The 12348-nt window shown below is 40.9% G+C and overlaps 1 protein-coding gene across 2 annotated transcripts; it reads right to left on the bottom strand.

The window, feature by feature from the left end:
* Positions 1–233: 233 nt before the first annotated feature.
* Positions 234–10977, bottom strand: LOC108432275 (CD209 antigen-like protein E). Of its 2 annotated transcripts, none has more exons than XM_037536725.1 (8): positions 10673–10977; positions 9410–9512; positions 8304–8435; positions 6820–6971; positions 3612–3733; positions 2082–2370; positions 793–914; positions 234–492 (listed from the first exon to the last, which is right to left on the bottom strand). In XM_037536725.1, exons 2-8 carry the CDS (start codon positions 9474–9476, stop codon positions 330–332), a joined length of 1047 nt encoding a protein of 348 aa, XP_037392622.1. In that variant the 5' UTR covers positions 9477–9512; positions 10673–10977; the 3' UTR covers positions 234–329. The 2 variants fall into 2 exon arrangements, with proteins under 2 accessions (XP_037392622.1, XP_037392621.1); XM_037536724.1 differs by having other exon boundaries at positions 9410–9509.
* Between the last annotated feature and the right edge of the window lie 1371 nt (positions 10978–12348).

Below are 12348 nucleotides of genomic sequence, written 5' to 3'. Positions count from 1 at the left end.
TAATACTTCTTAATGATTTACTTATTCAAAACGGTTAATTTTCCCTGTATTCATTTCTTAAAGCTTTTAAGTCACAAGCTGCAGGCATTCACCAGCACTGCGAAAGGATCTCACTATTTTGGCTCAAATGACCATTCGGAGCTTCTGGCTTCAGAGCAGGAAAGCTTTCAGTCCAAAGTCTTCTCAGTGCAAGGTTACAATCCTTATCAACAGAAATTCACACAAGAGCCAAATTAATCTCAGCCCAGCTTGGCAGATCTTCCATTTTCTTTATTTATGGAAAACCAGTGCAACACTCTGAGTTTCTATCTGCATTACAGGGCAGTAATTCAGTCTATTTTAATGCCGTCCATCTCACAGATGCGTTTGTAAAGGAAGTCGCAGGGCACGTCGAACCAGGTTTTAGACGCAGCCTGCAGCACGACACAGTCTTCACCTTGAGGTCCTCCAGACGCGTCATTGTTGGGCTCTTTGGGAGTTTCACTCCAGTACCTACAGGGGGCGACAGTGAGACCAGTGAGACCAGTCCAAAAACTAGGTGGCATAAACATTTGATAAAGACAATATGATTTTTGTTTTAGACAAATGAAAAGCTCTGGTTTGCGGTAACAATGGATTTAATACAAATTGAATGTGGAACACTGGAACGGATATGAATAGGAGCTTAATATCTTTAACTGGTTTAAACTGCTTTATAAGTTTTTATTATGTGCGTGAGACACTTCATTTCATGTTTTCGTATTAATTCCCATTTCTAATCCTTGTAATAAACATTTGTTTGTGTAGACTTACGTTTTGTTGACCAGTGTGTTGTCCACCCATTTCCACACTCCTTCTTCTTCAGAGTCCGACAGGCCGATCCAGAAATGATAGTCTAACCCACCAATATCGTGGGCTATTTTCTCCAGATGATCCTATAACAAAATTATAAAAGATGTTAAAGCGATTCAGTGAAGAATCTAAATTTACATAATAAGCATATTTAACCCTCATAAGCAAGTCTGTTAGAGATCAATGAACAGCTTATCTTAACTACAGTTAACACAATGCTAATGTGATGGCTATAAGCTTCCATTACTTGTTAGCTACATTAGCCTCGTAGCTACAGAGTAGCCTTGAATGACTGACTACATTTGGGGTAAGAGGGGAAAAAAACAAACAGTTAGGAAGATACAATAAATCTCCTGTACAAGAAATGCAAGCTTTGAACTGTACTGTGCAAAAGTCAGGGACCCTTCATTTGTTTAATTTCTGTTAAAATGACCATTAAGTACAATTTATTCATTTTTCAGAAGATATTTCTGAGATAGTCCACTTACATAAGGAAGTCAACAGCAAATAAGTGAAAAAGAGGGGTTTTTAAAACTACAGTTCAAAAAATGGGGCTTGAAAAGAGAACTGGGACTCCTAACAACCACCTGGAAGACCTTGGAGACACCAACACTCCCCCCATCAGAAAAACAGCACTTAAAGCTTTCCTCTTTGAGAGAGAGGAGAAAATCAAGCTGCTTCAGATCTGAAAACATCCACAGGTGTTTCTGTCCATCCTTCCACTGTGAGAAGACGGCTCAGCGCTATGGGTCTGAAAGGATGTGTAGGTGTTCATGAAGAACCTCACTGAGAAAAGGAGACGGACACATCAAACAAAGAAGCTGAACGATGGACTGACCGCCCCAGAGTCCAGACCTCAACACCACTGAATGTGTTTGTGGATCGCAAGAAGCAGAACATGCAACCAACTTCTAAGACTGAACTTTGGAGCGGTGGCTGAAGATTTCTTTGAAAACGTTTTTTTCTCAAGCTGAAAAATCAACAACTTGGACTTAAAGGCCATTCTGCACAGTGAGTGTTGCACAGTACTGTATAGCTACTCGTAGTTGCAATAAATAAATGGCTATAAATAAATAATGGGAGGCTATTATTTATTATTTGATAACTTACTGTTACTAACATGCTTGAAATACTGAATGAAACATCTAAAACTACAGTTTGCTGTGTAGTGTATAATACCTTGATCTACACTGCATTAGTTCATAGTGAATACAGAATAATAAAGAACAGTAGTGTACGTTCATACATACATGCTGCTGCTGGGTGTGGAGGATTGTTAGACGGCTGCCCATAGACGCACAGCTGTCGCTACTGTTCTTCCAGTCCAGTTTGTCTTTACTGAAGTAGTAGCACTTCCCGTCTAGATACGTCCAGCCCTGAGGACACAGCCTGGCGCCCATCTCACAGATGCGTTTGTAGTGGAAGTCGCAGGGCACATCGAACCAGGTTTTAGACTGGGACTGCAGCACGACACAGTCTTCACCGTGAGGTCCTCCAGTCTCGTGATTATTGGGCTCTTTGGGAGTTTCACTCCAGTACCTACAGGAGGCGACAGTGAGACCACGGGAGCAAAGAGTAACGAACCCGGCAATGAAAAGGAAACTACAGAAGTCCAGAGAGGCCATGAGCTGTTGCTGTAATTTTCTGGATTGTTATCTTGAGATCACAAGATAATAAGTTCTCTATCTTGTGACTATCTTGTGCTATCAAGATAACAAATTTTGTTGCCTTGAGATCTAGATAATGAACTATCTCAGGATAACAATTCGTTATCTTGAAATCACAAGACAGTTAACTTGTTACCTCAAGATTGCAACTTTGTTGTCTCAAGATCACAAGACACTTAACTTGTTATCACAAGATAACAAGCCAGAAAATCATAACTACCGCATGGCCTTTTGGACTTCTGTAGGAAACACAAAAAAAATGATATTTCATTTAACAGGCCCATTGCTGTGGGTGGGCCTTTGGGGGGTTTATAGGTCATTTATGTCTTTGGCCAGGGGAACACAACGTCCATTATTTCCCTAAAGAATCTGAAAGGTTGACTCATCAGACGACAACACACGTTTCCACAGTGTATTTTAGATGAGCTCAAGCCCAGAGAAGTCGGCAGCGTTTCTGGACATTGTTGACATATGGCCTCCACCGTGCATAGTACAGTCTTAACCTGCATTTGTGGTTTTTATCAATATTCCCGAGCCCATGTGGTGATATCCATCACAGAAGCATGCCAGTTTTTAATGCAGTACTGTTTGAGTCGCAGGTCAAGTTGTGGTTTTCAGCCTTTTCCTTTACGCACTCTGGATTCATTGAATTTTTGGTAATATTATGCCACTGTAGAGGGTGAAATAACTAAAATCCTTCTGACCTTTGGCAGAGGAATCTCAATCTTTAACTGCTGATGCATTTTTGACCTCTCTTGGCTCGTAAACGACTCTGCTTTCCTGGATGCCCTTTTATAGCCAAACATTTTACCGACTGTCTTCAATATTTTGGAATTGAGTTTGTATTTGTCAGACGCACTACGGTCTAGTTTGGCATATGCTAGTGTTTTATGTAAAGCAAAGTCAGTGAACTCTGAAAATAAGCTTATTAACTCGAAAAAGAGACTAGCAAACAATTTAAGGAGGTCATTTCAAATAATAGAAGGTGAATGCATGTGAATTTCACTACACCAATTTCACATTCACTTCCATACAGAACGATTTTCAGGTTCATATATTTGAATGTGCTTGTCTATCCATGCAGCATTTGCCTGTATGTTTGCGTGGTCTTACGTTTTGTTGACCAGTGTGTTGTCCACCCATTTCCACACTCCTTCTTCTTCAGAGTCCGACAGGCCGATCCAGAAGTGATAATCTAACCCACCAATATCGTGGGCTATTTTCTCCAGATGATCCTAAAACAAAATGATAAAAGATGTTAAAGCGATTGTTCAGTGAAAAATCTACGTTTACGTAATTCCTCCAACTTAGTCGGCCAAGCCATGTTTACAACATGAAGTCTGCTTCGACAGAAGTGTCCGAACCCTCATAAGCAAGTCTATTAGAGCTCAATAAACAACTTATCATGGTCTGAGCATGTGTGATGATTTATGACTGCAGTTAGCACAATGCTAATCTGATGGCTATAAGCTTCCATTACTTGTTAGCTACATTAGCCTCGTAGCTACAGAGTACAAACGAAAGCAAACTTCAAAAAACAAACAATTAGAAACATACAAGGATTCATGTCTCCTATATAAGAAATGCAAACTAGGGATGCAAATGATTAATCGACTTTAGATTAATTGTCGATCAAGAGGTTGCTCGAACAAAATGTATTAATCGCGATTAATCGCTAGAGGGCGCTACTGTAGTAACTTGAACAGAGCGTAACAATGAGAGGTGAACACGTGTCGCGAGAGACCAGGGTTGAAAACAAAATGAAGCGGGCGAAAAGAAGTGCGGTGTGGGACCATTTCAACATTGTTAGTTTAGGCAAAGAAGTCAAATGTTCTCTGTGTAATGCGGTATTGAAATCCAACAGTTCCACTAACTCACTCAGTTATCATTTGAACACCGTGCATGCAGCTGTCCTGCATGGCACCAGTGCACCTGGTCAACCTAAAATCACAGCTACACTGGGAAGGCGAGCGTGTGATGAGAGAAGGGCGGAGGGCATTACAGAGAGGATATGCAGCATGATCGAGAGAGATTTGATGCCAATCAACAGAGTTGACGGTGCAGGATTTCAGGATCTCATTGCGTTCCTAGAGCCAGGCTACAATATCCCTTCGAGGCCACCAATAACCTCCCGCCTCGAAGCTCGCTACGAAAAAAAGAAGAGTGAACTAAAAACAAAGCTAGTTACTGCTACTGCTACTGCTGACAACAGATTGTTGGGCGGCTCTAACAACAGAAAGTTACATTACCGTGACGTGCCACTACACTGACGAGAACCGGCTGCAGTGCTGATTACGACGAGCATGTCGGAAAGACACACCGCTGACAATTTAGCTGACAAGCTCAATGATGTTGTGGAGACTTGGGGACTCTCCGGTCGCGTTACAGCGTGTGTTCGCGACAACGCTAGAAACATTGTCCAAGCAAACAACCCCACACGAGTCAGCTGGAAATCAGTTGCATGTTTTGCACACACGCTAAATCTCGCAGTCAATGATGGCTTTGCTGCTGCTGGGGTAAGCAGAGCAATAGTGGCAGCGGGAAGGCTGGTGAAACATTTCCACCTGTCTATTTCGCTGTAACCCTATACAAATTAAGGTTGTGGATGTTTCAGTTGAGGATTGTTGAGGATTTCCTAATTAATAGCCTAGATGCAGTTTCTTCATGATCTATAGGCTCAATAATATTCTGTTTGGCTCTCTATTTAATTTCTTCTATCCTTTTTTTTTTTTCAAATGCAAGAACTGAGCCAGTTCTTAATTTATTTCTTTTTTTAAATTAAAGAATGTATTTTGTTATACCATAAAAAACATGTCTGCTTTCTTTTCCTAATACATAATTACTTGAGGAATATATAATATAATACAATATAATTATCATAATATAATATATACTTTTTGAACTCATTTTAACTATTTAGCTGATATTTTTAAAGGCCCTATTGAAACACTGAAATTCAGGTGAAAAACGCTGCTTATCAATTAATCGAAAGTCGATCGATAAGATCAATCAACTAATGATTAATGAATTAATCGATAATTTGCATCCCTAATGCAAACATTATTACTTTTGTTATGAACTTTGCCTCATTTAATTTGAATATTAAGTACAAGTTATTCTTTTAAGGAGATATTTCTGAGGAGATTAGATGTAAGATGACCTGCATGCATAATGAAGGAGAAAGTCCAAAGTAAATGAGTGAAAAAAGCTAGTTTTGAGAAAAAAACAAACAAAAAAAAAAGAGAAAATGGGACTCCTAACAACCACCAGGAAGACCACCAACTCGACCCCCTCATATAAACAGTGCTAAAAGCTTTTGTCTTTGAGAAAGGTGAGAAAATAAAGCTCCACTGTTGCCTCAGATCTGAACAAATCCACAGGTGTTTTTATGCTTGAAATGAACAAAACATCTAAAAATACAATTTGGTGTTGTCACACCTGTTGTCGGTTCCCCTCCACGCCAGCAGAGGTCTCACGCTCCTGAGTACTGAGACTCATGCTGACACCTGTTCATAATCAGAAATCATTTTGGAGGGTATTTATGAGGGATTCTGAGCGATGTTCCTGTGGGAAGTCGGTCTCACTTTATTTGAATAGTCCACTATAGTCCCCTATAGATTACCTGCAGTTGTTCAAATTGTTAACAAACTATCTGTTTGGAGCAGGATGAGGGCTAGGGCCAGGGTGAGGGTTGGGCTTAGGGTTAGGAGTAGGATTAGAGCTAGGTTGAGTGCAACTTGAGAGTAAGTTAAGCATCTACAAAGCATCTAAAGTGGACTATTGAAGTAAAGTCTAACTGCGAAGTCTTGTTAGGTTTTCCTAGAGGTGGGTAATCCAGGTCCAAAAAGTAAAAATCCTCCCCAGGATTTTGTTCCAACTGCTTGACTTCTCTAATTTGCTCAAACCAGCAGCAAAGGTGTTCAGGCAGTTGGAACAAAATCCTGGGGAGGGTTTTTACATTTTGGACCTGGATTAGCCACCTCCAGGTTTTCCCTACGTTTCTGAGCAGGATATTTCTTGTGTTTCTACTAGTTCTGACCCCATGCCTTAATGTTTCTTTGTTGAGTTCTGGATTGTGTTTTTGGACCATGATGTCCTGACGGTTTTTACGATTCTATATAATGTCCTGTTTTTGTTTACAAGTCTTAATACTTCAGTAAATCTGCACTTGATTCCAGCTACCATTTGGGGAGTTAATCGGTACAGCTGTGTAGTTCAGAATCTACACAGCATTAGTTCATAATGAATATAAAATAACAAAAAGATGAACTTAATAAGTGATTCTAAACTTCAGAACAGTGGTTTAAATCCACACACGTACATGCTGCTGCTGGGTGTGGAGGATTGTTAAATGGCTGCCCATAGACGCACAGCTGTCGCTACTGTTCTTCCAGTCCAGTTTGTCTTTACTGAAGTAGTAGCACTTCCCCTCTAGATACGTCCAGTCCTCCGGACACGATCTGCACGTCTTCGCTGGGGGTGGGGGTGGGGGGTGGTGGTGGGATCACAGAGAGACAGAAAAAGAACAGGGGTTAAAAGAGTTAACAACGCAGCGATGATGCAATCATTTGTTTTTACAGGCCAATTTCCACAGTAGGACCTTTTGGCTGCTTCCGAATAATTGGGCTTCCTACATCTCCATACAGTATCAGCTACAGCAACAAAACCAAGGAAGAGTGTCATTTCAAAGAGGCTGTAGCTCTCCATGGGACTGATAACAGTAGCCCCCACAAAGATTATTAACTGCTATTGGTCAGTTATGTCCACATGTAAACAAAATTTAATAAGAAAATGATCCCAAAAAACAGCCATTTATTTGATTTAATTTCTTTAATTTACTCAATTTATTACTTTCTTTTAGGGCCAAAATCCCTTGGTCCGAATGGAAAAAATTTAATTTAAGCTTGACTGACCACTGACTGACCAACATCCAGCACTGCGTAGCTTATGTTATATCTGTGACTACAATATAACAGCATGTCCCTGTAAACCTGCAGTCCTATGCAAAAGTTCATAGACTCTGCTCAAATTAAAAGTTAAGTGATAATTTTTTAATCCCACAAACGGGGAAATTCCACCTCCGCATTGAACCCATCCATGAAGTGAAACACCACATACACACTAGTGAATACACACACACTAGGGGGCAGTGAGCACAGTGGTGGTGGGCAGCCCTATCCACAGCACCCGGGGAGCAACTGGGGGTTAGGTGTCTTGCTCAAGGACACCTCAGTCATGGACTGTCAGCACTGGGGATCGAACCAGCGATCTTCCGGTCACAGGGCCAGTTCCCTAACCGCAAGCCCATGACTGCCCCCCAAATTATGTCACATATGTTTTGTTGAGGTGAAAATAAGTTAACATCATCTACCGGGAACAAACTTAAATACGACAAGTTTTGTGCACAATCTCCATTTCTGCAGATTTTGCTGGAAAACATTTAAACAATATAAAATGTCTCATAATTTTTGCACGGGTTACAATTTATGATTCATGTTAAATCCAGGAAATAAGGAGTAACTGTGCAGTGAAATGTGCAGAAGTGTGTTCTCTGTGGAGGATAAGTTATTTTGACTTTCACAATCAACAAAACATATAATGTCCTTCTGCATTCAAGAACCCAAAACACTACAAATCAGCACGCTCCCAAAAGTCCACCCTAAAGGAGTTAAAGTTTCTTTCCGCCTTTATGAAGCATCATTAAGCGATTTTACTGTGGTCTAAACCACTGCAGGTGTTCACAACAGATGCTGCTAAGATTCTGTTTTTTTCATTTTGGCCGGAGTGTCTTTTTAAGTGTCTCACCTGTTGCTGAACAGTTTTGTTCCAGAGTGGTGTTAGTGGTGTCAGAGCAGAAGCAATAGAAGCGCTCCTGAAGGGCATCCACAGACTGAGCATCCGCCTCTGACTCCGAACCACTGGATGTGCTGTTTGTCACTGCAGGCCGTGTGGGAGAGAAAGAGTTTACTGAAGTTATTCTTTAACTACACTGTCGGACATGGATCAAAATCACAGTATTGTGGAATCTTTACCTGCTGGAGCTTGTGGAGTTTCCTTAAAATTACTACCTTGATTATTGCACAAATTACAATTGCACAGACAAAGTTGATTAATAAAAGTATACTAATCATCTCACTAAGGATAGGCCTTGATTCGTGCATGTTAGGGAGGTTTAGCATCGGAGAGTCCCTGAAACTTCAGAAGCACTGAAAGCAAGGACGAGCAAACCTCCAAAGAGTGAAGTAAGCCGATAAGAACCTGTAGAAACCGGGTTTTTGGAGGCCGTTAATAAAGCAAGAGTTAAAGGGCCTTGAAAGTATGGAACGGGTTTGGTATGTCATGTATGACTGGAAATAAGGGTGTCCAAGAGAAGTGCAGAGTCAGGATTTAATGGGGACTAAGACGATATATGACAAGGTAAACGGGAGGGGCAGGATATGAAAATGGGTGTTTTGTGATGATCTTTGCATTGTGTGGTTGCCCGGGATCCATCTTGCCTCCTGAAGCTCAGTAAAAGAAGAGGGCCTTTTCCTCCCTCCCACAAGAACTTAGCTGCTGAAGACTTTCATTCCTCATTCTCTTATTTTTGGTTGAATTTTGTTATTTTTGTTTATTTTTTGTAAGGGATTAAGCAATAGTTAGAACAAAACCACAGCACAGAATAGTTTTGAATTTGAACCTCATATGTCGGGGCTTTCGGCAAGGAGAAAATAGCTCTTGGTCCCGGCAAGCTCATCCAGACAGATAGACAGACAGACAGACAGATGGATAGATACACTCTCGCATACACAGGCTTACAGAAGAGGATGCTGCCTTATGAGGAATGTGTGTGTGTGTGTGTGTGTGTGTAGGTGTGTGTGTGTGTGTGTGTGTGTGTGGTTGTCTGTACGTGCGGAGGTGTGTTTACTCACAGGGAACACTGAGCCCAATGTTCACACAGAGAGACGCCAGCAGAGCAAAGAACAGAACAGCAGCCATCTGACCTCAAACACTCAGCTCCTTTAACGACACCTGCAGGAGCACAACATTACACAGATACATAGGTAGATAGACAGACAGGTAGACAGACAGACAGACAGATAGATAGGCAGTCAGATAGATAGATAGACAGACAGGTACCTAGACAGACAGGTAGATAGATAGATAGATAGATAGATAGATAGATAGATAGATAGATAGATAGATAGACAGACAGACAGACAGACAGAGAGTCAGATAGATAGATAGACAGACAGACAGTCAGATAGATAGACAGACAGGTACCTAGACAGACAGGTATGTAGACAGACAGACAGACAGACAGACAGTCAGATAGATAAATAGACAGACAGACAGTCAGATAGATAGACAGGTACCTAGACAGACAGGTATGTAGACAGACAGACAGACAGACAGACAGACAGACAGATAGATAGATAGATAGATAGATAGATAGATAGATAGATAGATAGATAGATAGATACTTAGACAGACAGGTAGACAGACAGATAGATAGACAGACAGGTACCTAGACAGACAGGTATGTAGATAGATAGATAGACAGACAGACAGACAGACTGATAGACAGACAGACAGATAAATAGACAGACAGGTACCTAGACAGACAGGTATGTAGATAGATAGATAGATAGATAGATAGATAGATAGATAGATAGATAGATAGATAGACAGACAGACAGACAGACAGACAGACAGACAGACAGACAGACAGATAGATAGATAGATAGATAGATAGATAGATAGATAAATAGATAGATAGACAGGTAGACAGATTGATAGACAGACAGACAGATAGATAGATAGATAGATAGATAGATAGATAGATAGATAGATAGATAGATAGATAGATAGATAGATAGATAGACAGACAGGTAGACAGATTGATAGACAGACAGACAGATAGATAGATAGACAAGTACATAGTCAGACAGGTATGTAGACAGATAGTTAGATAGACAGGTACATAGACAGCTAGACAGATAGACAGACAGACAGATAGATAGACAGACAGGTATATAGATAGATAAATAGACAGGCAGATTGACAGTTAGAAAGACACGTATGTAGGTAGATAGACTGATAGACAGGTGAATATATAGACAGATATATAGCTAGATAGATGGACAGACAGGTAAGTGGACAGAGAGACAGATCTCACATGGTTCCCCCGTTACCTTGTCTGCCCTGCGGTGGGTAGAGGATGGGCTTGTTTCCTCTGGTGGAGACGTCTTCTGGGAACTCCTGTGAGCTGGTGCAGTTCTCGACGTCCTGCACGTTGAAACGTCGTTCAGCAGAAGTTCGGCGTCGACGCAGCGGCTTTTAAACTGTTATTATCAGCCTCTCTGTCCCTGCGATGACCGCGTGTCCTGTCCTCCACAGACAGGGTAGAGGTAACTTTCTCTGCTCCTCTTTCCAATTTTGTCCCTCTCTTTTATACGTGACATGTGTGAACCACGCGACAGAGAGAGAGACAGAGAGAGGCCAATGCCAAAAGCAGAGGGAATCTGGAAGAGGCTGGAGCTGGCGGGAAAATCAGGAGCAGGGAAGGTTCCAATTGAGCAATAATAAAACACTTATTACAAAATGTGGACATTTCAAAACCCTGAAAAAACGCAAACATCTCAGAACAAGTACACAATCAGTCAGTGAGTCATTACTTCTATGATAATAAAATTAAGTTGTTATTTTGAGATTATAAGTCATTATTTTGGGAAAATTAATAATTATTTTGAAACATTAAGTCATTATTTTGAGATTATAAGACAACATTTTGAGCAATGTAGTCATTATTTTTGATTCTAAGTCAATAATTTGAGAAATTCTGTCATTATTTTAGATTATCAATATATTAAGAAATCCATTCATTACTTCAGATTCTAAGTCAATATTTGAGAAAATGAGCAAAAATAATTTACTTCAGACTGCAGCAACAGTTCAGCGAAATACACAGTACTGTAAAAAGTCAAAGATCGTCTTTCATTTAGTTCACTGCAGATCAAAACGGATATGAAGTGCAAGTTTTTTCTGAGGAGATTAGATGTAAGGTAATACACTTACATAAAAAAGCGAAAACCAATAGAAAATAAGTGAAACAACAGGGAAACTGAAGGTTCCCTGAAAGTTAAACGCAGGATATGTTGTGGTTTGGATGCTGGTACGCTGGTCAACCAGCATGACCATGTTGGGTGAGCAGCTAAACCAGCAACAGGCCAGCAAAAATCAGCTTGGAACCAGCATGGAATTTTGTTTATTTGGGTTTTTATCTTGTTTTTTTAAAGAAAGTTATGAAAAGACATGGTAACACCCAACACGTGTGGGAGCGATGATGAGGTGGACGCACACGCTGCGAGAAGCGAGATTTATTAGGGCCAAATCCATAAACAGGGTAAAGACAGTCCAGGGTCAAGGAGCCAACATGGAGAGATCAGGGAACAGACGTGACAAAAAAGGAACACGATAAATACAACAAGAGAGAACAGAAAATACAACAGAGGCTAGCAGACACAACACCAAACAACACAATGTAAACAATACAAAGACCAGCAAACTCACAGGGGAAAACACAGGGCTTACGTGCAGGGAAACAGCAAGGATTAACAACACACAGGTGGACAACACAGGTGAGAACAATCAAGGGCGGAGTCAAGAAACAAGGGGGCAGGACAGGGAAGAATCAAAACAAAGAAAGCACATGGACAAGACCAAAACAAAACAGAAGCACATGGAGGACTGGGAGGGGCCAATCGTGACAACAACCACGCAAGACCCCCAAAACTGTCCCCTAGATAACCCGAGCTCTGCCTTCTGCCTCACTGAATGTTTTCACTACTTCGATGGCGAAGCAGAAAGT

This window comes from Pygocentrus nattereri, chromosome 3 (genome assembly GCF_015220715.1).
Source record: "Pygocentrus nattereri isolate fPygNat1 chromosome 3, fPygNat1.pri, whole genome shotgun sequence".
Classification (NCBI taxonomy): Eukaryota; Metazoa; Chordata; class Actinopteri; order Characiformes; family Serrasalmidae; genus Pygocentrus; species Pygocentrus nattereri.
Note: the sequence above shows the minus strand (reverse complement) of the source record. Positions and strands in the feature narration are given on the sequence as shown.